We start from the raw sequence: 25,672 nt of genomic DNA on the forward strand, positions 1-25,672 counted from the left end.
GGAAAAGATCGGACCAAAAGGTAAAAGTGAATTTCTTAACCTTTGTCACATATAACTGATATAATAATATAATTAATACTGACATGATTACACATTTCTGACACAGAGGCAGGGAAAATAACATCGAAGTGAGGCTTCAACGTGTTTCCTGAAAGAACAGCGTTTGTTTTGTATCAGAAGTCCGTATCCGCATGATACAACTGAACATAAAAACACATACAAACATTCAGAGACGAGGCAATGTTTTTTTTAGCGCACCTGGCCCAAAGGGCCAAGTGAGCTTTTCCCATCACTTTTCGTCCGTCGTCGTTAACTGTTACAAAAATCTTCTCCTGAAATCGGAATCAGACAACTGGTTGTTGGGTTGGTACCCCTGAATTGGTAATTTTTAGGAAATTTCCCCATTTTTGGTTATTTTGAATATTATTATAGATAGAGATAAACTTTCAACAACAATTATGTTCAGCTAAGTAAGATCTACAAATAAGTCAACATGACCGAAATGGTAAGTTGACCCTTTAAGGAGTTATTGCCCTTTACGGTAATTTTTTACCAATTTTCGTCAAATTTTGTAGTCTTTTATAAAAATCTTCTGAACTATTGGGTCAAATTTAACAAAACTTAGCCATAATCATTATTAAGTAAATCCTCCAGAGTGATGTATTAATTTGACAAGATGTAAGCTTTGAGTTCACACCCAAAGACAGTGGATAAGATCCATCTTGGCTTCCTTAATCGGTTGAAAATGTACCCGTGTTTGAATTATTCTGTAGAAGACAGTTAACCACATGTTGATTCGGAGTTCCTTAAAATGGCACCGAACTCTATTGGAAGGCCGAAGCTACTGTTAATAAAATGTGAGTATGACGGATTGCTGCTCTCAGATAATTAGTTAACATCATACTTGAGGCGTGTGATTGTGATGTCTCTCTCAGTTTTAGTTTGTAACCCAAATTTGTTTTTTATATACCGATTTATGAATTTCGAACAGCGGTATACTACTGTTGCCTTTATTTAAACAAGTGACAGTACACGTCTAAACATGCAAGAAAACACTGAGTTAATACATATACATTATATGCCTTCTTAATACAATATTTGCATTCTGCAAGGGATTCCACCTAACAAAGAATCTGGTCTACCTGAAAAAAAATATAACCCTCAAGTTTAATAATATAACCAGGCTTGGTTTGTAACATCTAAATGTCATTGGTTAGTAACATCTAAATTTCAAATAGATCTGAGGTTATTTTAATAACAGCCATCTTACAACGCTTAGCAATTTCTATGAAACTAAGCAAATACTTAAACAATAATATTTATCATTGCGATAGGCAATAGATATAGGAAGATGTGGTGTGAGTTTATATAGTAATAAAGCATGTGATATTTTACAAGACACAACATGTGCATCTTTAATTATGGGTTATTTCTTATACAATTTGTGATTATATTCTTTACATAATTTCATAGAGATGGATCTTATATCCATTCATTTACATTTAGGTGCAAATCATAACTCTGGTAGAAGAAAGGCTATAAACCAACAATGCAAAAGTAAAGACAATATCGCATGAAATTTTACCTTCTTCTCTATTCTTTTGATAGTTTCTGGATGACAGCTGCATGTTTTTGTATCAGAGGTATCTAGAATGACCTTTGACATTTCTGCAACCTTCTGTTTCTCGTTATCAAATTCCCTCCTTTTTTACTAGCCGAGGTCTTGGCTTTTTTCCCCAAATATGAGGGGAAACAAAGTATGAATCACAAAGTTTCACTTAAAATCGGAAAAAATCTACAGCAAATTAAGTAATCGTACATATTTTGATCTTCTATGATTCTTCTGATGTTCTCATTTTCTCTAATATTCTTGTCACAGTGACATTCCAAAATACATCTGTATGGATACCCTTGTTTTTAAATGTGGTTTTTCTTTTCCATGGTTTGATGATACAAATCCTCCATCGAGAATTTATTCAGTGATAATTGTATGTTGTGTGTAACAGGTTGGACACTCATGATATGCCATTACAATATTTCTACCTTCGCTTGTTTCATAGTATCCATCTACTTTGTATTGGTCAAACCCCCCAAGGGTGCCTGGGGAATAGAAACATGGTCACTTGGTCTTCTCCCGACCGGCAGTAAAACGCTTGCCGAAGTGGGGTGTATTAAGTTCGCATTCAGTTTAATTGATAAGTCCTCACATAGCTGAATGGTTGATAGAACAGACTATTACCTCAAAAAAACATTGTAAACCTTGGTTTAGCTTCAGGTGAAGATGTTTTTTTTCGAGGAAGCTATGCTCTTTACCCACTCAGCTATATGTTATTTACAGATGTGTATAATATAATGGCACAGTAATTCAAAACTATATCAACGGTTTTAATATTATTGTTCTTGGTTGTTATAGCTACTGTGACTGGCAACATGTCAAGTAATACTTTCTATATGTCGTCTTCCTCCTGAGCAACTCTTGCTTTGAGTATGTCCTTAGTAATCATGTAGTCGTGGTACGTGTCCTGGTCATTAACTGAGTGACAAACTAATGTTATGTTTTCATCTTCCCCATAGAAGCCTTCAATAACCACTGTGCAGGTCTCTGATGGTGTCTCTCTTTGCTGAAAAGTAGTATTGTCATTAATGAATAGCCAAATTTTATTTTCTTTGTGCTTTACATGTATGTGTGCTAATGAGACAACCCTCTATCCGAATAACAATTTATAAAAGTAAACCAGTATAGGTCAATGCACGGCCTTCGACACAAAACCTTGACTCACACCGAACAGCAAGCTATAAAGGGCTTACTTTACTTGCTTATTTGTATTATTTAAATAACGATTACATGTAAATATCAAATAGGAATATCACCAACTGCTAATCACTTAAACGAACAACATCTAAACCATATGAATAACTGAAGTGGTATGTAATTTACTGTTTCAGCTTGCTAACTTAATTTTGCAGGAGGTTGGAAGTTCATTGACTGTTTTGATGGCCTTATAATTACGAGATGATGGAAAGTAATTAATGTAAAGTTCATTTGCTTTGCAGGTCATGATTATGTGTCTTGGATGGTTACCCTTATACCTCTGATTTCTATTTTTGGCTGTAGGTTACATTTAAGTTAAGATTTGCCACTGGACGATAAGCAACCAACAATCAATCAATCATTTAAGTTAAGTATTAATCTATCTGAACAAATTGAGTATCTTTATTTGAGAAACAACTACTGTTTTCTCATTAGTAATCATATCAATAAATATCTGTGTGTGGTGGTCTGTTTTACTAAAAACTGTCTAGAGAACAGTATTTATTGTGTGTAGTAACCCATTGTTGAACTCTTTTATTTTTTTAACCACTGAGGAGATAATCTGTCAACGGTGGAATACGTTTTGGGTACGTACGTCTTTAGATTTATTACGTAGGTTGGTTACAGGAACCGTATTTCATTATAAAAAAAGTCTTGAATAAAGGCCACAATAGTATGCCGCTGTTCAAAATTGATAAATCGTTGGAAAAAAATCGGGGTAACAAACTAAATCTGAGGGAAACGCATTATATATAACGGAACACCGACACAACATTAAAATGTAACATACACAGAAACGAACTAAGCATTAGACAAAATCCGATCAGAATAACAAATATAACTTCAAAACAAATTACATAAATTCGGGATAGAAAAGGACCGTAACACGTATTATAGTAATGTGATTTCACACTCGAATTTAAAAGAAAACAAATAAACAACAGAAACACAGACGGAAGACATGTAAATTCGTAGGAAGGTTTTAGAGAGACTAAAAGTGAATTATTCAGATTCAAATTAATGATGGGCTTTGTTGTGCCAGACGAAGTGTGTCTTTGGACGACGACGACGCCAACGTGATACCAATATACGACCAAAACAGATTCAATTTTAGCGGTCGTATAAAAACATATTTATCAAAAGCTTAACATGTACTAACCATTCGATTATGCTGAATGGTATTGTGACATTTTTTTCAATATTGTCATCATATTGATGCTGAACATCTGTCAACATTTTGGATATGGGCCATTTTAAAAAAAATGAAGCAAAAGTGTGACATAGGGGGTCAATTTCAAACTCAATATTTTTCATTTCTTTTTGTCTTACCCTAATACCGATACTTTAAATTTTATAATTCCAAAGTTTCAAGCAGAACGAAACAGACACGTTGAATAATCTTAAAATTTAATAACATACATCTCAAAACATTTGAACAGAAACCATACTACTTATAAACAAGTTTGGTAATAAAACAGTCAAGAAAACATCGCTCAAACCTTTTCCAAATGAAAGTCAATAGAATAAGAAAAATTTTAAAACCAAAATTTCCATCTTTTCTGCTAAATCATATAATAACAATCAAATTGAATAGCTTAATTTAAAAAAAATAATAATAACTAGTGATTGAAGTTTTTGCCAATAAAAAGAATCTTAATATATTTCAGTTAAAATAGTAAACTTTGAAAGCCCTGAGTTTTTGTGATCATTTGGAAAAATAAAAATGTCATTTCATTGTACCGTTTTTATGTAATTGTATGTAGAAAAAGCCTTCTATTTTCAGTATTTTGTCACACTCCTGACATATGTTACAAAGATTGAAAAATGCTTTAAACTTGCACAAAAATTCACTTAACACATTGCTATATCATTGATTTCAATTACTGACATCTTTTGCCATAGAACAGGACTTTCTTTTTAGGGCCATTTAAAAAAAATACACAGAAAGGCACCCAAAAATGTCAGGAGTGTGACAACTGTCTTTAAACATCTACCAAAGAATACATAGGACTTAAATATTTTCTTCTTCTTTATTTTTCAGAAGTGACTATTCCAAAGAGAAGAAAAAAAAATATTACAACTGTGATATGTTTATATCATAAATGTGGGAGTGCATTATATATGTCAGGAGTGTGACACTTTTTTTAAGACATTTTCTGTCAATTCATTATTTCACAAGGACAAGTCCCACAAGTTTCTTTGTGTTAGAAATGTTGAAACCAAGTTATATTCCTATCATGTACCTCTTAAATGTGTTATTTATCATGATTGTTTTGGCACAATGAGTTTTAATTTGTAATTTTTTTTATTTTTTGTGCACAGTAATGCAAATTTATCAAAGGAAATAAGTGTGTACAACTATAATATCATATAGGAAAGTGAGGAAATGAATTTTGTGCAAAAAAGAACAATCATTTTGATTTAAAATGGAATATTTAAAGAAGTTTCAAGGATTTACCATTTAGATGTAATTCGTCACACTCCTGACATGAATTTAACAATTTAAGAAAAATATGAAAATTAGCTTTATTTTTAGGACAGATAATTAAAAGACAGCTAGTAAAATGAAGAAACTCTTGGTAAAACTTCCATTCCTTAAAACATCTACTAGATTTGCTGAAATTAGCAGGGCAAAATTTTCTAGAAGAAATGATTCAAAGAAAGAGACTTTGAAAGAGAGGACCCGCAAATACTGGCTGAATCTGAAATTAAAAAATGATCACAGGAAGTTGAAACATCTTAAAATAAAAACTTATAAAACCAAGCTAACAAAAAAAGGCTTAAAGAAAGAAGAACTTTGAATCCCAAATTTGATAAACAATATAAAGAAAAACAAAGGCAGTGGCAGAGAAACAGTAGAAAAAAAGGAAGATTGATAAAAAAGAAGTTGGGTTGAATAAGGACTTGGAATCGAACAAAAACAGCTCAAAAATTCAAATGAGAACAGATCTGTGACTGTGTCAGATTCCAGATCTACAGTGAGAAAACCTGCACAACACACAAGAAAACAATTGCCACAAAACAAAAATGCTTATAAATGATCTCTTCGAGAAGGCCCTTTCTTCTGGGTGTAGCATTTTTAATAATGTGTTTCAAAGTACTCGTCCAAGCATTTTTGTTTTGTGGCAGTTGTTTTCTTGTGTGTTGTGCAGGTTTTCTCACTGTAGATCTGGATTATGACACAGTCACAGATCTGTTCTCATTTGAATCTGAGCTGTTTTTGTTCGATTCTATATATATATTCAACCCAACTTCTTTTTTATCTTTCTTCCTTTTTTTCTACTGTTTCTCTGCCACTGCCTTTGTTTTTCTTTATATTGTTTATCAAATTTGGAATTCAAAGTTCTTCTTTCTTTAAGCCTTTTTTTGTTAGCTTGGTTTTGTAGTTTTTCATTTTGTTTAAGATTGTCCAACTTCCTCTGATCATTTTTTAATTTCAGATTCAGCCAGTATTTGTGGGTTCTCTCTTTCCAAGTCTCTTTCTTTGAATCATTTCTTCTAGAGAATTTTGCCTGGCTTATGTCAGCAAGTATAGTGGATGTTTTAAGGAATGGAAGATTTACCAAAAGTTTCTTTATTTTACTAGCTGTCTTTCAAATATCTGTCCTAAAAATAAAGCTGATCTTAATATTTTTCTTAAATCGTTAAATTCATGTCAGGAGTGTGACGAATTACATCTAAATGGTTAATCATTGAAACATCTTTAAATTTACCATTTTAAATCAAAATAATTGTTCTATTTTGTACAAAATTCATTTCCTCACTTTCCTTTATAATATTATAGTTGTACACACTTATTTCCTTTGATAAATTTGCATTACTGTGCACAAAAAATAGAAAAATGACCAATTAAAACTTATTGTGTCAAAACAATCATGATAGATTACACTTTTAAGAGGTAAATGATAGGAATATAACTTGGTTTTAACATTTCTAACACAAAGAAACTTGTTGAACTTGTCCTTGTGAAATTATGAATTGACAGAAAACGCTTTAAAAATAGTGTCACACTCCTGACATATATAATGCACTCCCACATCTATGATATAAACATATCACAGTTGTAATAATTTTTTTTCTTCTCTTTGGAATAGCCACTTCTGAAAAATAAAGAAGAAGAAAATATTTAAGTCCTATGTATTCTTTGGTAGATGTTTAAAGACAGTTGTCACACTCCTGACATTTTTGGGTGCCTCTCTTTGGTGTCCATTAAAACAATAAAATGTGTGATTTAGAGCACCAACATTTTTTAATTATAGTGCTAATATACCAATACAAACTTATTTCCCATACTGGCATTATTGGACTTTAAAACATGGTTACAAGGAAGCTTTAGTTTTAAAAGTGTCATTTTTTTAAAGACTTTATTTTTTGTACATACCTTCACAATAAAGGTCAGTGATTACTTATCTTAAAATTTTATTGGACAAAATTACAAAAATATTTAAAACTAATAATGTAGCAAATACCAGAAATATTTCAGTATAGCATAAAAACGATCCACCTTTTTCAATTCTACTTTGATTTAACTAAGAATTGAAAGCTTTCTTTTGTAATTTTATTGGTGTAAAAGCATTGACAGAAACACACACATAATGTCAGAAGGATAGAACACTTCATTCTTAAAATGTGCTTCAGTCAACCTTTTTAAAACATTAGATTACAAAAGAGATATTCATAATACAATATACCAACAAAAAAAAACTGACCCAAAATTAACATTTTCCTTTTATGCACTCTAAAAGAATTGTCATGAATTGAAAACTGTTACTCATAGTCATGTGCTGTATGCAAACTAAATACTTACAGTTCATCTATAAAAGCATGCAAAGCAAACCATTGATCAACTTGCTTGCTGTGATAGTTTGGATGTTTGTAAACAACAGGTAGGTAGTTTGTTTACTATATACTGGAATTTAATTGGACAATAAACATTAACTTCAATTTATGTCCAATCAAATCCCAGTATATATTGAAACTCCACCTACCTGAAAGGTTCGTCAAAGGCTGGAATAGGCAGAAGTGGTGCTGGTGGTATTTTCTGGTTAGGTTTACCAACAACCTGGCATATATGACATGATTTGCAGTATTCTGCAACATCATTTCTAAGTTTAGGCCAGTAAAAATGCTGCAAGATCTTAAGGCAAGTCTTCCTTATACCTAAGTGTCCAGCCAAGGGGGTGTCATGGGCAAGACCAATAATTTCTTGTCTATAAACTTTAGGCACCACCACTTGGTATAGCACTCTCCATTCCTCCTCTGGGGTAGCATCAGGAGGCCTCCACTTCCTCATTAAAATACTGTCCTGATGGTAATAGCATTCAGCCACTTTGTCTGCTTCCTCCTGTGGTTGAGCCCTCTGGCTGAGCTGAAGAACCTCAGGGTCTTTATGTTGTTCTTCGAGTAAATTATTTCGGTCTAATGAATGGCTGTTCACATCTGGCCATGGCATAATAACATTTTTGTGAACACTAGGTGGTTTTATAATAGCCTTTTCTGAGTTACCAGGATCTTCAATATCAGCTATAAAAGTGTCAGAAAGGTCCATGTAATCAAACTGGTCTTCTTGCAAATTCTCATCTTGTTGTTTTCTAGCCATCGCCCTAGTAACAACACAAGCTGGATACAATTCAGCATCATCTTCAGGTGATTTAACATCCACCACTGGTTCACTGGTAACAATTGGTTCAGCAACCACTTTGTTCCTAGCTAGATCATTTCCTAGCAATAATGTAACACCCTCTACAGGGAGATTAGGACGAACACCTACAATAACTGGTCCAGTTATCAAATCTGACTTCAGATAAATACGATGGAGAGGAACATCTATACAACCCAACTCTACACCTTGTAACAAAACGGAGGCACCAACAGAAGTCTTCTCGGACAAAGGCAACACACCTTCTAACAATAAAGACTGAGAAGCTCCAGTGTCCCGTAAAATCTTAATAGGCTGAAGAGTGGTATCATCAACAATAGAAATAAACCCATCAGACATAAAGGGTTTATATTCCTCCATGTAATCACAAAAACTGGACTTAAAAGCCTGACTCGCAGGACATTCCAACGTACTGGTAATATAAGGTGTCGTACAAGCACTGGTCTTCGGCTTATTATCTCGCTCATTCTTCTTCTGGAGTCTAAAACAATCAGCCATCAGGTGACCAATCTTCTTACAATAAGCACAAGTCAGTGACTTCTTCTCAAAAGTATCAAATTTTGGACTAGACATATTATAACTGGACTGACTCTTATTCTGTGAAACAGGCTTACCATCAGTATGCTCAGTGCTTTGATTTTTGTAATATCCACTGGAAGTATTAACATTTTGACCCTTGAAACTTCTTTTATGTGAAAGAGTATAATTATCTGAAATAACAGCTGCATCATGTATTGACTCAACAGTTTTGTCGTCTAAATGTGTTTTTAAGTCTAAATGAACACATTGTTTGAACTCTTCTAATAACATCAATTGTCTTAGGTTATCAAAATTGTTATCTGTTTTCTTTGACGTAAGCCATTTATCAAATAGATCTTCTTTTTCCCGAGCAAATTCCACATATGTTTGTGAATCAAACTTTTTATAAGATCTAAATTTCTGTCTATATGCTTCTGGTACTAGTTCATAAGCTTTCAAAACTTCCTGTTTTACCATATCATAATCAGAACTTTTTTCTGATGGAAGTGCGGAATAAATTTCAGCGGCCTTACCCTCAAAAACACTTTGCAGCATCGTAGTCCAATATGGTTTCGGCCATTTCAAATTATTTGCAATTTTCTCAAACTGTGGAAAATATTTATCAACTGTTTTTTCACAAAATTTCGGAACCAAACGTATATTTTTTGCTGCATCAAAATAATCTGATTTCGACTGGACGTTAGTGTTATTTTCCTCTTTGCCAATTTCAATTTTCATTTTTTCCATCTCTAGCCTTTCCCTCATTTCAAGTTCTTTTAATTTTAATTCAAGTTCTTTTAATTTAAATTCATCTTCTTTTTCTTTTTTATCCATTTCCAACCTTTCCTTCATTTCAAGTTCTTTTATTTTCTCTGTCTCCTTCATTTCCAGTTCTTTTAATTTAAGTTTATGTTCTAATTCAAGCTGTTTTAATTTAAAGGCGTCAACATTTTCGACCTTAAGATCAAGAGCCTCTTCACCTAAAATTTCTGATTCCACTAATTTGTCTATAACCAAATTTTTTATAACTTGTTTTCTCATAGATACTTTAAAAACTAATTTCAGTTGTTTAGCAAGCAACACTAATTCCTCTTTCTTTAAATTATCAAAACTCTCCAGGTCTGGCGTTTTCAAAAATTTACCAGCATCAAATGCCATTTTGTAGAATTTTGTTGGCTAGTTATAATACAAATACTAAACAAATTTTGAATAAAATATTTTTAAGATCTCCCGGACGAGCCCCCAATTTCTGTTACGGCCAGAAATCGCCTTTAAATTGTAGCCAACAAAAGACACAAATCAATAGTAAAATTTAACAATATTTAATATACAAAAGTTTACAAAAGGTATTACACAAATATTACTGTTAACTTAACTGTCAAAATATGAGTCCAATCTGTTATCTTTATCTGTATCCGGAAATCTTTCGGAATCCAATTTGAATATTACGTTCACTACTAATGTCACAATCCAGTATGATGTTGTTTGTAGAATAAAAGTGTCAATCCAAATGCTGTGAATACTAATGTCTATCAATGTCTATGTCCAAGTTTAATTATGAGAGTTTAACTTTAGTGTCTGTATATATAGTGTTGTCATGGAAAATTCTAGAACACTCTATAATGGAACATTGTGGAAAATCCTGGAAAGTTACAACGGAAGTTTCTGGAATAACGTAGAAGTTTAAATTACGCATCTTTTATAAGGATCATTCTAGAAAGTTCCAATCATTCTGTGATTGTTCCAGTGATTCCTAAACTGCATAGTTATAAGATTATTTGGTGAACAACTATCAGGCCATACAACACAAATTAGGCCAACATAAATAAACATAATAATTACAATATCATAACAGTAGGTCACACCCGTGAAGAGGGAACGGGATTGTAGTTACGACATAAAGAAAATATCCGATATCATCTGTGAAACGGATATTCCATAACGGTCAACCAACTCGTGATGGCGTCCGTAAAATTTACAAAAGTAACAGATCATGATTGTGTTTTTCGATTGATCATGTTGGTAAGTGAAAAGTGGCAAATAGTTCATGCATAATACGGACAGGGAAACCAGTACCATCTGCTACAGCAATCTTGGTGGTGGTCTACTCCACCCCATCCCTCTGGTACTTGGTTGTTAACCTTTACCCTGATTGGTACATAGTATAGGGTGTTACCAGGCAGTTTCATTAACTTTTCTTTCCAGTTTTGGTTAAAACAAATAAAAATATTGACCAAATCAAGTACACCTTTTAGGGAGCGGTCGACTTTAGTGACTCGGCACGAGGTATTTTGAAATTTACAGGTTGGTTCGAACTTTTTGTAAAAAAATAAACACTAGCACATCATAGAAAAGCAAGTGAGTAATCTATGTTTCAAATTTTATAACAAAAATCTCTGTATTAAAGGCTGTGGATTTTCTATAAAAATCTTGGTTTATTTGCCACAAAGTACTCTTTTTCTTTTAAATGCAATGAAACAGTAAATTATAATGCTTCCATCAAGTTTCCCCCTAGTATATGTACAAAATGGCCTGTCTCTATTATTCATTATATATGTAGTTTTTTATACAATTGATGTTTTAAAAATTCGTACAAAAATGGCTACAGAAGGGGTCATAAACCTTAAACATGTTGAAGGTTCAATAAACTCACTCTGAGCAGACGCTGTTGCATTCCCTTTCTTTGAAAGTGATAAAGGTGGCAACTCATAACTCTCCATTGTACTAGTAGTGTCTACAGAAGTTTAACCTCAATTGTCTTATCTTTAAACGATTGAAACATGACTCCACGGTGGACTGTGGATCTATATTTGAAAAATATGTGTCAGTTAGTTTTATCTCAAATTCTGCGATTTTACCTCTAATTTTGTTATTTCCATTTGGGAAATACAGCTGTTTTAATAAATTTCCTGTTTACAAATATTTGTTTGGCTTTATAAATATTTTGATATGAGCGTCACTGATGAGTCTTATGTAGACGAAACGCGCGTCTGGCGTACTAAATTATAATCCTGGTACCTTTGATAACTATTTACACCACTGGGTCGATGCCACTGCTGGTAGACGTTTCGTTCCCGAGGGTATCATCAGCCCAGTAGTTGACACGAATATCAATAATCATTTGATGTGTTCATTTTTTTTTTTATAAATTTCCTGTTTACAAAAATTTGAATTTTTCGAAAAACTAAGGATTTTCTTATCCAAGGCATAGATTACTTTAGCCGTATTCGAAAATAAGGGCTGATCAAATATGTTTTACGAGTTATGTCCATTATAACGGAGGGCGTTTATTTCTGAAACCTTCATTTCTCTAAGATACTAAGACAATTAAAGAAAAACATATTATTGTAGGGTATAACCCTTGTACCATGGAAAGATAACACATCTTCAACGTGGGGGGACATTAGAAATATGTTACATCTTCAACGTGGGGGGACATTAGAAATATGTTATTTATGATACATGTAAAGGCCAGTAAGGTAACCAAGTGATTACCTGGTGCTATACATACATGTACCCTTGACTATATAGCATGTCATAATACTTCTCTGGAAAAAAGATTATAATGTGTCCCGAGTGTTTCAAAATTGACAGCATGTTATATATCTTTCTGTGCTATATTTCATTAATATATTGCTTCTTTGATATTTATTGTTAAGAATGTATTTGATAATTTTTATAGGATACTTTTTATGTTCCTTAATCAAATAGTTGATGAATTATACATATCTATAGTTTGGGAAAAGTTTTACAGTTATATACTTGATAAACATGTATTCGTTACATTTAATTGACTTTATATTTATTGTGTTGACATAAACTCTGAGTAGTCATCTGGTTTAAAGGGCGATATATAATGAATTGACATGTGAATTTACTATCGGACTTATGAAGATCATTGTGCAAACGAAAAATAAATACAACATCTAGATCAATTTAGAAAAAATTATAATGTCTGCTTATCTAGAAGATTCTCTAAATTCTTGTATTATAATCCGACAGACATTGATGAATATAATCAAAGTAAGGAGTACAATAGGTTAATGCAAGATTAACACGTTAAACAATTCGTCAGAATGTTTTTGTTTAATCATGATAACAATATAAGTCTTACCTAAATAACACATCTTTTCGGTGAAATTCAATTTTAAAATAAATGTTATCAATTAAAAACTTACCACTTTCAATTCCAAGAAAAAGCATATAAATTATTCACTTATTATTTGCAATAATTTTAACATTACATATTTTTGATATTCCGTTGGGAAGAAAACAATCACGAGTTTTGAATATAACACAATTAGTGTCAAATCGTACACTTTTGCCTAACCAGTTACTCGTATAATCGTTCTACCAGTTAACCGGTAGTTTAAGTTATTGTTTGAAGGCCTTATCAATAGTACCCTACACATTGATATAGGAAGATGTGGTATGAGTGTCAATGGGACTACATTCCATCCAAGTCATACATTTACGTTTATTATAATACGATGAATTAAAGTTTTGCCTTTGGTTTTGTAAGGCTTGTCTGAAGATTCCTGTCGACTGTTTGACTTTTAATAATCAAATACAGTATCAACTATGACGTTTGTACTAACTTCAAATTGAAAAAAAAACAAAAAAAAATTCTTGATCTCGTAGAATTGAATATGTCTGAAACCGATGATTCTTCCAATTTGTCTTCTTGTCTCCGAAAATAATGTGAGGTGTTTCAATTAAAATTGATTTATCCTGATATTCGTATCATCAAGTATACATTGATTACATTCACGTTGGTTTGCTTTGTACAGTTTTTGGGTTAGCATTTAGCTTAGATATGACAAAGATTTGAACGAAGGAGATTGCATATTCAGATGTACAAATGTAGGTCTACACAATATAAGATCAAAAATTAAATGATGAAGTAAATCGTAAAATATTATCATATTACTGAAAAATTACTGTTAAAAAAACATGAAACTAATTATGTTTCCTAATTTTAAATTTTTGGATTAACAATACCAATCAATATACTGGACAATTGATCCGTCAAATTAATTACCACGACGACAATTTAAAAAAAAACACAACTATTTAATGATTTCAATACAAATTTATATCACTTTTTTTTAAATTTAAAAAAAGTCCGGTTAACCGGTTAGCGTGTTTGGTATTCGGTCGTTCGAACGGTTAACCGGTTAACCGTTGACAACACTAATTAAAATACAAATCAATCTACAGCAATTAAGTATCCAGGTTCAATTCACCATGTTTTACTTTTGAATATGACAGTTGTTGTCCATTCGTTTGATGGTTTTATCATTTGATTTTGCCATTTGATTAGGGACTCTCATTTTTGATATTTCCTGGGAGTTCAGTCTTTTTGTGATTTTACTTTTTGTATTATTGATGTGATTCAAGGGAGTTGTTTGTTTGTAAAGTAATGTATTGATGCCTGTTTCACTCTCACTGTGAGTTCATGTCAAAATTTGGTATGCGTGACAGTAAAATGCAGTTTAAGTTTCAATTCAAATTTTAGCCGCACCTGCGAAAACAGACTCTCGAATTTTCAGAAGTTTAACTAATGGTCGGTAGAAGACATGTAGAGTCAAATATAAAAAAAAAAAATCGGTTATAACATGCGACTTTTACAAGCACAATCACTGTTCGGTATGAAGTATCATTTGTCTTCACAAAAATAGTTTTTTGTTTGATTTTTTTTTTTTTTGTCGTATATGAAGTGTATATTTAAAATACCGTGCCCCAAGGGTGACTGGGGTATAGAAATATGGTCACTTGGTCTTCTCCCGACCGGCAGTAAAACGCTTGCTGAAGTGGGGCGTCCGTTTGGCTGTGCGGGATGTATCAAGTTCGCAGTCACGTCCGTCAGAAGGGGACGTTAAATCCGATGCCTCGTGCAAAGAGAGTGCCACGCTCTTTGTACGTTAAGAACCCTTGCAACAACTCTTTGAGGGGTCCGTAGGTGGCCTGTTGCAAGGCAAAATTTCTGTCCCTATCCAATATACCCTCATTTTCCAGTGGCAGTCCAAATTTCCCCGACCATCATCCTAGATGGCCTGTCTTACAACAACCTACCTATTGTATTTATTGTGAACTTGTTCTCGTCCTGAATATGCATGAAATATTTGCCACTGGACGTTAAGCAACCAACAATCAATCAATCATTTAAAATACCGAAATTAAATCATACAAAATAAAACATATGTATTCATAGCTTTCACAACAACGGTATTGTGTTTGTCTTTATCAATTATCGGTCAACTGCAGGTCTAGAGAAAAATCGCGTATGAGTAATAAATATTTGACCCGATAACAACCTAGTGAGATAACCAAATTTCTTAGAAAGCTTGAGCATTACAAAAAATTAAAAAGGGAAGGTCTTTCCACGAAAAAAGTTTTAAATCGATATTATTGTATTTTAATCAGACCATTTGCTATAAATGTGAGTGTCATTTATTCATTTTCTAAGACTCTTCATTTTCATTGATAGCGCAAGCAGACTTTACGAACAAGTAGAAAATGATGGTATGTTTTCATTAAATAACTTATTGAAGTTAATGTTTAATAGTATACACATTTATCTAATAATTGAAAACGTTATTTTAGTCATAATATTTTTTTTTATAAATGTTTAAAGTTTATTTTCGATGTTTCGCTTCTCTCTTTTAAAAAGCCGAATGTCTGAAAGTCAAAGAGTTATAAGTAGCGGAAAAGATAAAGAGCTTAAGACGAGACCTGTGGTCAATTACACGCCAAAGTATTTAATTACATTGTTTTCAAATGTAAGTAATTTTTTTAACTGATTGTCAAATGTAATTAATTACAGTTGAATTATTTTTGAATTACTTTTATCAAAATACATGTAAAAGTTATATCATTTAGAATAAAATCATGAAAATAAAAACAGGCCAGAATAGAATGAACATACAAATGTATATAAACATATTTACTGGCGCGTTCACTTTTAACAAAACAAAATAATTTCAAACATCATTGTTAAATTTAATCACCATTAGATTTCTTAATTTTATTGGAATCAATTTATTAATATTTATATGAGACAATATCTGAAAAAGTATATTTTTTAGCAAATATGTTTTGTTTTTAATTTTTTTTATATTTTAAATGCAAACATTTAAAAAAATTAATAAATCAAATACAATCAAAGATTAACATACATGTTATAACAATTAAAAATATTTTTAGAAATGCTATATTTTTTGAATTATGATAAATGTTTAAAAAGAAGTATTAAGAAAAAAAAAAGTACCAAGTGGGTGCTAAATGAAGTGAAATAAAATACAAGTTACTGCAGAAGAGCCAAAATGTTTTGAATTCCCATACAATCATTTAAATGTAATTCAAAGCAATTGAAAAGTATTTCATAATTAAAATAAGTAAACTGAATTACTTTTAAAATTGTAATAAATTACAGCTCATTATAATCACATTTATATTTAACACAGGTCTGATTAAGACAAATATAGTTTAAAATTCATACATTTTTAGGTGTGTGTAAACTAACATAAAATGTAGGCCGTACGTTTGCCTATAATTGATAAAATCCACTTCATTTGAACTTTGGTGATCAGTTATCTCATTGGCAATCATACCACATCTCTGTATTTCTATATTATAAGATAATTGGTTAAGTTATACTGGAGTTGTAGGGTGTGTGTATTCTTAAAATGGATCAGCAGCACAACACAAATAAATTGCGATTTTCAATATTAATTTTGCCATTTTTCTCAATAAATATTTTAAGAAATTTATTTCAACATTCCAAGACATTTCATGAAAAAATAGCTTGACATATATTTTGTCTACATTTTTAGGCTTTTCTCTGCATCTTCTACGGGATAATTGGTATCACAGCTGGGTTTCATTGTGATGAAACTGCTAAACACTGTTTTACATCTATTGACATAAAATCTGCTTTCACTATGAATGGTAATGGAACAATTAGCCAGGTATACGCCAAAGATAGGAAACTATATTCACTTAGTACAAACGGTCCAGTCCCTATAGATAATATTATAACCGCCGACGGATGGAATCATACACGGTATCTTCTTACTGCAAATGGGTCCATGCCAGGACCACCTATTGTCATTTATCAGAACCAGACAATAACTATCCTAGTTAAAAATCATTTGTTAAATGAAGCTGTGACTCTTCACTGGCACGGTATTGACCAACTTGGATGGCCAGCAATGGATGGGGTGGCGTTTGTTACTCAATGTCCTATACTACCAGGTCAAACTTTTAATTATACGTTTCAACCTACTTTTGGCGGATCTTACTGGTATCACTCGCACGTAGGCAATCAGAGAGATATGGGTCTTTATGGTGCATTTATCGTTCTTCGAAAAAGAGACACAATACCATTTGAATTCCAGCATATTGTTCAGATACAGGAATGGAATCATCTATATGATGCCATGGCATTGGTCAATGCAAATGTTGAGGATAAATCGCCACATTCGATTCTCATCAACGGAAGGGGAGACTTTGAAGATATCACTGCACCTCTAGAAACATTTAATGTTGACAAAGCAGACCCATGTTTATTTAGACTCATTGGAGTAGGTTCAAAAGATGTACTATTGTTTTCTATACCTGGGTTAAAGTTGAAAGTTACAGAAACCGACGGGTTTGAAGTTGATCCAACTGTCGTTGATAAAATAATTATATATCCTGCTGAACGTTATGATTTTGAACTTGATCTTGATTATGCAAAGGCGGGAATGTATAATATTACCATAAGTATTCTTTCGACTCATAATCTAACAATTAAACCTGCTATTGGATTTGGATTTCTTAATGTTTCAAATAGCAATTCTTTACCTGTCAAAAACTATAATATCAGTAACAATACTCGAGTATTAAATTGCCCCTTTAAAACATATCCTCATGAAACAAATGTTTTTTGTCGTCCCGTGAATACCTTGATTTCGCGCGAAAAAGTGGATGATGAGGACTTTGTTGTGCAGAGTGTAAATAAATCAAATGAAAAAGCGTTACATTTCTTAAACTTCGGTTTTCCCGATGGGCATTCTTCCATTAATGGACGCATTTTTCGTTGGCCAACCGTTTCCGCATTAACACAACCATCTGAGGTTGACACTGATTGTACTAAATGCGATGAGGAGAAAACCTGTCATTGTAGCCATGCTTTAGACTTGAAATCTGGATCTGAAGTCGTTATGGTGTTGCTTAATCTTGGTAAGGGAACTTTTATTTCTCATCCTATTCATATGCATGGGCATACATACGAAGTTTTAAAAATGGAGTTTCCGGTAGTTACCATTGATGGCAAATTTACTTTCACAGAAGATATACTATGCAGCGAAACGTATCGTAATAATGAAAGCAATTGCAATAGCCCACAATGGAGAAATTCATCGTGGTATAATTACATAAACATCCCGGGTATTAACTTAAAAAATCCTGTAAGAAAAGATTCAATCGTCGTTCCATATGGTGGCTATGTAATAATTAGAATAGAAGCCAGAAACCCCGGAGTATGGTTTATGCACTGTCACATTGATCAACACATGGTCGAGGGTATGGCACTAATGCTGTATGAATCCTTTGAAAATACCAAGATTCCGAATGGTCTACCAACATGTCATAGCTTTTTCAACGAAAAATCAGTCAAAACAGAGACATCAGGTATTATAATGTTTCATTATACGCTTGAAATTTTTACCATAAAAATCCAAGGGTTACTGTTTGGATTTTAAGGGGGGAATTCAGTTATTAGGTTATTTCTCTAAACAATTTATCTTTTTTTTTCAACTTCAGATACTTTATTTCACTATCATAAAACAATTTATCATCAAGACATGGAAATAGAACATTTAAGAACACCCCCTTTGTTTAAATTTGAGATATATGATTAAATTGAGTATTTACTACAAAACCGTGTCCCAGTTATGAGCGTCACTGATGAGTCTTATATAGACAAAACGTGCGTCTGGTGTACTAAATTATAATCCCGGTACTTTTGATAACTATTATGAGAAGTAGTTATCAGAGTCGTTTGTATTAGTAGCTGTACTGTTACTTTAATACCTTTAAAAACCTTCCAGAAAATCTTACACCTTCAACATCCAGTAATGATTTATTGTCTGTACTAGATGCGTATTCTGAATATTGAGATGCATTTTCACTGAACATTAAACCACTTTTTTGTCTTCCATTGTCTGACACACACATTGACAAAGTATCCAAATTCCTGTGATTTGGATGCTCATCAGCAGATATGAGGGGTAATATTGGTTTGCGAGCTGCACTACAAGCCTGGTCTGTGACCGTTACAGTTTCTGACCCTCGGGTTCTGTATGTCTTTCAACTGCCAAAATGTTCACTAGTTGACTTTTCATTTAGAGATGAGTGGTGTTAGTCTTGCTCATCAAACTTTACATTTACACGACCTTCTAAATCATTGTCTTTTTTCTTTGATGACCTTACCGCTACGGGTTAACAGTAGTTAACATTCAAAATACATAACAAAATTTGTAATGAGAGAATTACCAACTTTTAGAAACAAGAGGCTCTCAAGAGCCTGTGTCGCTCACCTTGGTCTATGTGCATATCAAACAATGGACACAGATAAATTCATGACAAAATTGTGTTTTGTAGATCTTACTTTATTGAACATTCTTGTTGCTACAATTATCTCTATCTATAATGAACTTGGCCCAGTAATTACAGTTGAAAATATTTTCAACAAAATTACTAAAAATTATGAAAATTGCAAAAAAATGACTATAAGGGGCAATAACTCCTTAAGGGGCCAATTGACAATTTTGGTCATGCTGACTTATTTGTAGATCTTATTTTGCTGAACATTATTGCTGTTTACAGTTTACCTCTTATATATGATAATATTCAAGATAATAACCAAAATCTGCAAAATTTCCTTAAAATTACTAATTCGGGGGCAGCAACCCAACAACAGGTTGTCTGATTAGTCTGAAAATTTCAGAGCAGATAGATCTTGACCTGGAGAAGATTTTTTTGTTTAAATACTAGAATTTTAGAAAAATGGTTAAAAATTGACTATTAAGAGCAATAACTCCTTATGGGGTCATCTGACAATTTTTGTCATGTTGACTTATTTGTAGATCTTACTTTGCTGAACATTATTGCTGTTTACAGTTTATCTCTATCTTTAATAATGTTCAAAATAATTACCCAAAACTGCTAAATTTCTTTAAAATTACTAATTTGGGGCAGCAACCCAACAACGGGATGTTCGAATTGTCTGAAAATTTCAGGGCAGATAGATTTTGACCTAATAGACAGTTTTACTCATATCAGATTTGCTCTAAATGCTTTGGTTTCAGAGTTATAAGCCAAAATCTACATTTTACCCCCATGTTCTATTTTTAGCCATGGCGGCCATCTTGGTTGGTTGGTAGGGTCACGCCACACATTTTAAAACTAGATACCTTAGTGATGATTGTGGCCAAGTTTGGTTAAATTTGGCCCAGTAGTTTCAGAGGAGAAGATTTTTGTAAAAGTTTACGGACGACGGACGCCGGACGCCGAGTGACGAGCTAAAAGTGTAAACTAACCACCAACTTTTAGAAAAAATGTAAAGTAACCACCAACTTCTGGAAAAATGTAAACTAACCACCAACTTTTAGAAAAAAGTAAACTTTCCACCAACGTTAAGAAGCTCAGACATACGTTTTTGACCTTGTGAATATAGAGTGTAGTGAAGTCGAGGTTTATGACATTCATACGATTTGCTTTATAAAAAAGTTAATACTATTTTGATATTAATATTGAAGTGAACACATTTATTCGTAATACATAATATATACTAGTAATATATTATATCACATATCAAATACTAACGGATAATATTTTAACCGTCATAATTTTATGTTTTTAGATTCAGCAACGATAAGCCTTGCTGTATTCATACTTGCAGTCACTCCACTAGCTGTTTTGAGTACTTCATTGGTTGGCTATACCCTTGTTAAAGGAAAACAGTCAACATCAGTCACTCCCACTTAGATTATTAGACTTTGCTGATATTTATACAGTGATATTTTGTTGTCTTTTTTCAAAACTACCTCTACCGTTTTTTATTGGGAAAATTGCATATTTTTTATTGAAATTGGGAAATTTGTATATTTTTGATTCTAAACACATCTCCGATTTTTTGCTCACCTTTGCTGTCTTTTTTGCACTGTTTTTTTCATGTATATTTTGGTTGTCAGACATTTTCAACCTGAAAGGTACTTTTCGGAGAGGGGAGTGAAACCAAAACAATGATGGTACTTAATGCATTGAAAACCATGTGTCTTACAAACACCATGATGATTCTGATCAGAAAACTGGATCTCAAAAGTGCTTTCTAATATCAAAATAATAACATGAATACCAAATTTACAAACATAACTACCAATGCCATCACTGTTTTGGGAAAATGTTAAACTTTTTGGGAGGAATTTTAAGCCATTTTTTTTAGTAATTGGGAATTTTTTCTAGGGGAAAAAGCCGAATTTCGGCTGTAATTTGAGGCAAACAATATCACTGTTATATATTAAGATAATAACAATCACCATATAATGCATTTTTATTTATATATGTATCAGTTGAGCATTGTTAAAATATCATAGTGTTGCTTATTTTTTATACTATTAGTATTAAAATGCATCATATAAAACTTAAGAAGTGGTATGATTGCCAATGAAACAACTCTCCACAAGAGACCAAATGACACAGACACTAACAACTATAGGTCACCGTACAGCCTTCAACAATTATCAAAGACCATACCGCATAGACAAGCTATAAAAGGCCCCGAAATGACAATAATATACAATTCAAACGAGAAAACTAACGGAATAATTTAACTTACAGCTATACTTTCGGTTATTGCAAGTCAGACTTTTCCAGCCAGTCCGCATTCGAAAAGATGAAAAAGAGAAAAGATATTTCCTTTATCTTTCCTTTGCCAACAAAGGTCTCGATGGCGTCAACTTAGGCAATATCCTGCATCATAAATTAGTTCAATCGAAAATACCTCCTTATTGTAAAGATCAGTCTGTACCAATCATTTCTTATGCCTATACCAAACATATTGCAACTAAAAAAATTTAATTACAAACAGATTTTGCAGGATCTCAATATTGACGACTTCAAGTCTCAACCTCCTGATTGCACTTGTGCAAGTTCCCAATTAACATATAATCCGGCTGGCCACGTTATTACCGGTGACCTCAACATTGTTAATAACACTTCTCTTCGAAATGTGTTATCAAAAGGTCCAAAATATCGTGAGCCTAATAAACGTTTACTACAGATACAGTTAAGTCGGCATCATATCTTCACTTACATCTAGAAATTGACAATGAGGATCGGTTGAAAACAAAACTTTACGACAAAAGAGATGATTTCAGCCTTCCAATTGTGAACTTTCCATTTCTAAGCAGCAACATTCCAGCAGCACCTGCATACGGGGTATATATCTCCCAATAGAAATTGCGTTTCCTTTGATGATTTTCTTGATAGAGTGTTCCTGTTCACAAGGAAGCTATTAAAGCAATTGTTCTAAATGGTGAACTTGAAATCATCCCTTCGTAAATTTTACGGACGCCATCACGAGTTGGTTGACCGTTATGGAATAACCGTTTCACAAATGATTTCGGATAAGTTTCCTTCGTCAAGACTACAATCCCCTTCCCTTTCATGAATGTGACCTACCGGATTTGTTATCACATAAGTAACACGACGGGTGCCACATGTGGAGCAAGATCTGCTTACCCTTCCGGAGCACCTTAGATCACCCCTAGTTTTTAGTGGGGTTCGTGTTGCTTATTGTTTAGTTTTCTATGTTGTGTCATGTGTACTATTGTTTGTCTGTTTGTCTTTTTTTAATTTTTAGCCATGGTGTTGTCAGTTTATTTTCAATTTAAGAGTTTGACTGTCCCTCTGGTATCTTTCGTCCCTCTTTTAAGTACAAAATAGTTATCAAAGGTACCACGATTATAAAATGAACGAATAACAAATATGTAATACATAAATTAAACAACCGACAACCACTGAATTTCACACTCCTGACTTGGAACAGACACATACAAATTGAATGTGGTGGGGTTAAATATGTTAGCGTGATCACAACCTAACCTAACATGGGACAGTGATATAACAGTACAATATAAGAACGAGCTATAAAAATTATAATTAAATGCGGTTCCTTCAACCAACATACGTAATAAATCTCAAGACTTTACACCGTTTTTTTAAATTTCATTTAATGAAAGCTAGTTGCCTATAATTAAAATAATAACTAACAGTGTTTCGGGATTTTTTGCTTATACTATTAAAGCATGAGTCCCTTTTCAAAAGTCTCCCAACTATTTCCTTGATTTTGCAAGGTATTCTTTGATATTTTTGTTACGTTTATACGCTATGATAGGCACCTGGGTGAAGATTTCACTACATTGTTTGTCTTTTTGTAGATTGCTCCAATGTTTTCTTATAACCTTACTAAGGTTTTTTACCATTTGATTATATTTAGTAATGAGAGTGAGTGGGACATTCTTTGTCCTATCGGCCTTCAATAAGGTTGTTTTTCTGCTTGTGGTATCTTTAACGTTTCTAATAACATTCTCAGTTTTATTTTTACAATATCTTCTTTCAACTAACTTATCTTGTAAGTTAGTTAAATGTCTATCTAACTCATTGATGTCACTATTATTTCTAATATGACGTATAGATTCACACACTGTAATACTTGTGAATTTGTGTTTCGGATGTGCACTAGTGATTGGTAAATATTGATAGGTTTCAGTTTTTTTAATATGTGATTTAACATCAAGGATGTTATTATTATGGAATCTTTCACCTTTGTACACTTCGGTATCTAAATAGGTCATACTAGAACTAGACACCTCAAATGTGAATTTAAGTAGAGGGTCAATTTTGTTCGCTATGTTAAAGACATCTTCAACCTGTTTTAATGTGCCTGTGAAGACCATAAAACCGTCATCTCTGTATTGACAATGTAATTTTATGTTTTCTCTCCATTGGAACTTATCTAAAATATTTATTAATAGTACAGACAGATGTAAATCTGTGCATGTCGGAGAAAATGTGCCACCCATAGGCGCTCCTATAATTTGTTTGTATAATTGTCCATTGAATTCAAATTCATTGTTTCTTAGTATTAATTTAACAAATGCCGTTAAATCTTTTTTGTTGGGAATTTTTAAAGTATATTCTTGTGTGTCAATTGATTCTAATGCATTGATAATTGTTTCTTCTAAGTTATCAATGTTCATATTTGTGTACATGGACGTTACATCATAGGCAATAAGAATGCAATCTTTCTTGACCTCATGTGACTCAATTTTATTAATGAAGTCTTTTGTATCTTGAATGTAAAAGTTATGCCTCTTCAATAATGGTTTTAAAATTAGATCCAGTAATCTTTCAATGCCTCTCGTGGGAGAGTTACACTTATTGATGATTGGTCGGTAAGGAATGTTTATGTTTCCAACTATTTGACCATCTCGAAATGCCTCATTAATTATTTCTAGATTGATTTTATGTATTTTTGAAAGAAGGTACATGTGCCCATGTTTTGATTGTTATTACTCTTCAAGAAATTATAAGTTTGTGAATCTATTTCTTTTTTCCTATATAGATTTTCAACAATATCTTTTATAGATTTTACAACAACGTTAGTAGTTGGTTCATTTATTTTCAAGTAATGATTACTGTTAAGGTGACTTGTTCCTGCTTTGATGTAATCGATCTTATTTACAATCACTGTTGTGTAATTTTTATCGGCTTTAGATATATAAATGCTATCAATACGTTTAAGTTCTATTAGAGCTTTGCGTTCTAATTTTGACAAATTGTCTCTAAACTGTTTAACTTCCAGTTTTGATATATCTAGTTTTGTGTCAATTAAGTAATTTGCTAGGGCAACATTTCCTCTGGGTGGTATATGCCCCGATTGTAAATATAATGGATGAATATGTTTGTTGTTGTTTTTTCCTGAGTAATGGAATTTACATCTCATTTTTCTAGTTAGCTCGTTAAAATCCATTAATATTTGTTTTCGTATATAATTACGTTTTGGATTAGGGATAAATTTCATTCCCTTTCCTAATAGGAGGATTTCATTATTCGTCAATGACTTTGTTGACAAGTTTAGAACGAATTTTCTACAAGACTCAGCTCGAGTCGCTTTTTTGATTTTTATCTGGGATCTTAATTTGTCCCGTTTTCTGCATTTTTTCTTTTTATCAGATTTTTTACTTAAATTCACATTTGAGGTGTCTAGTTCTAGTATGACCTATTTAGATACCAAAGGTGAAAGATTCCATAATAATAACATCCTTGATGTTAAATCACATATTAACAAAAATGAAACCTATCAATATTTACCAATCACTAGTGCACATCCGAAACACACATTCACAAGTATTACAGTGTGTGAATCTACACGTCATATTAGAAATAATAGTGACATCAATGAGTTAGATAGACATTTAACTAACTTACAAGATAAGTTAGTTGAAAGAGGATATTGTAAAAATAAAACAGAAAATGTTATTAGAAACGTTAAAGATACCACAGGCAGAAAAACAACCTTGTTGAAGGCCGATAGGACAAAGAATGTCCCACTCACTCTCATTACTAAATAT

The 25,672-nt window shown here is 32.5% G+C and overlaps 1 protein-coding gene across 1 annotated transcript; it reads left to right on the forward strand.

Moving 5' to 3' along the window:
* The first annotated feature begins 16,855 nt into the window (after positions 1 to 16,855).
* LOC143051247 (uncharacterized) lies at positions 16,856 to 21,043 on the forward strand. Its single transcript, XM_076224212.1, has 2 exons — positions 16,856 to 18,665; positions 20,899 to 21,043. The coding sequence occupies exons 1-2, from the start codon at positions 16,934 to 16,936 to the stop codon at positions 21,021 to 21,023; spliced, it is 1,857 nt and encodes a 618-aa protein (XP_076080327.1). The 5' UTR covers positions 16,856 to 16,933; the 3' UTR covers positions 21,024 to 21,043.
* The last annotated feature ends 4,629 nt before the right edge of the window (positions 21,044 to 25,672 follow it).

The sequence above is a fragment of the Mytilus galloprovincialis genome, chromosome 11 (assembly GCF_965363235.1).
Source record: "Mytilus galloprovincialis chromosome 11, xbMytGall1.hap1.1, whole genome shotgun sequence".
In the NCBI taxonomy this organism is placed as follows: domain Eukaryota; kingdom Metazoa; phylum Mollusca; class Bivalvia; order Mytilida; family Mytilidae; genus Mytilus; species Mytilus galloprovincialis.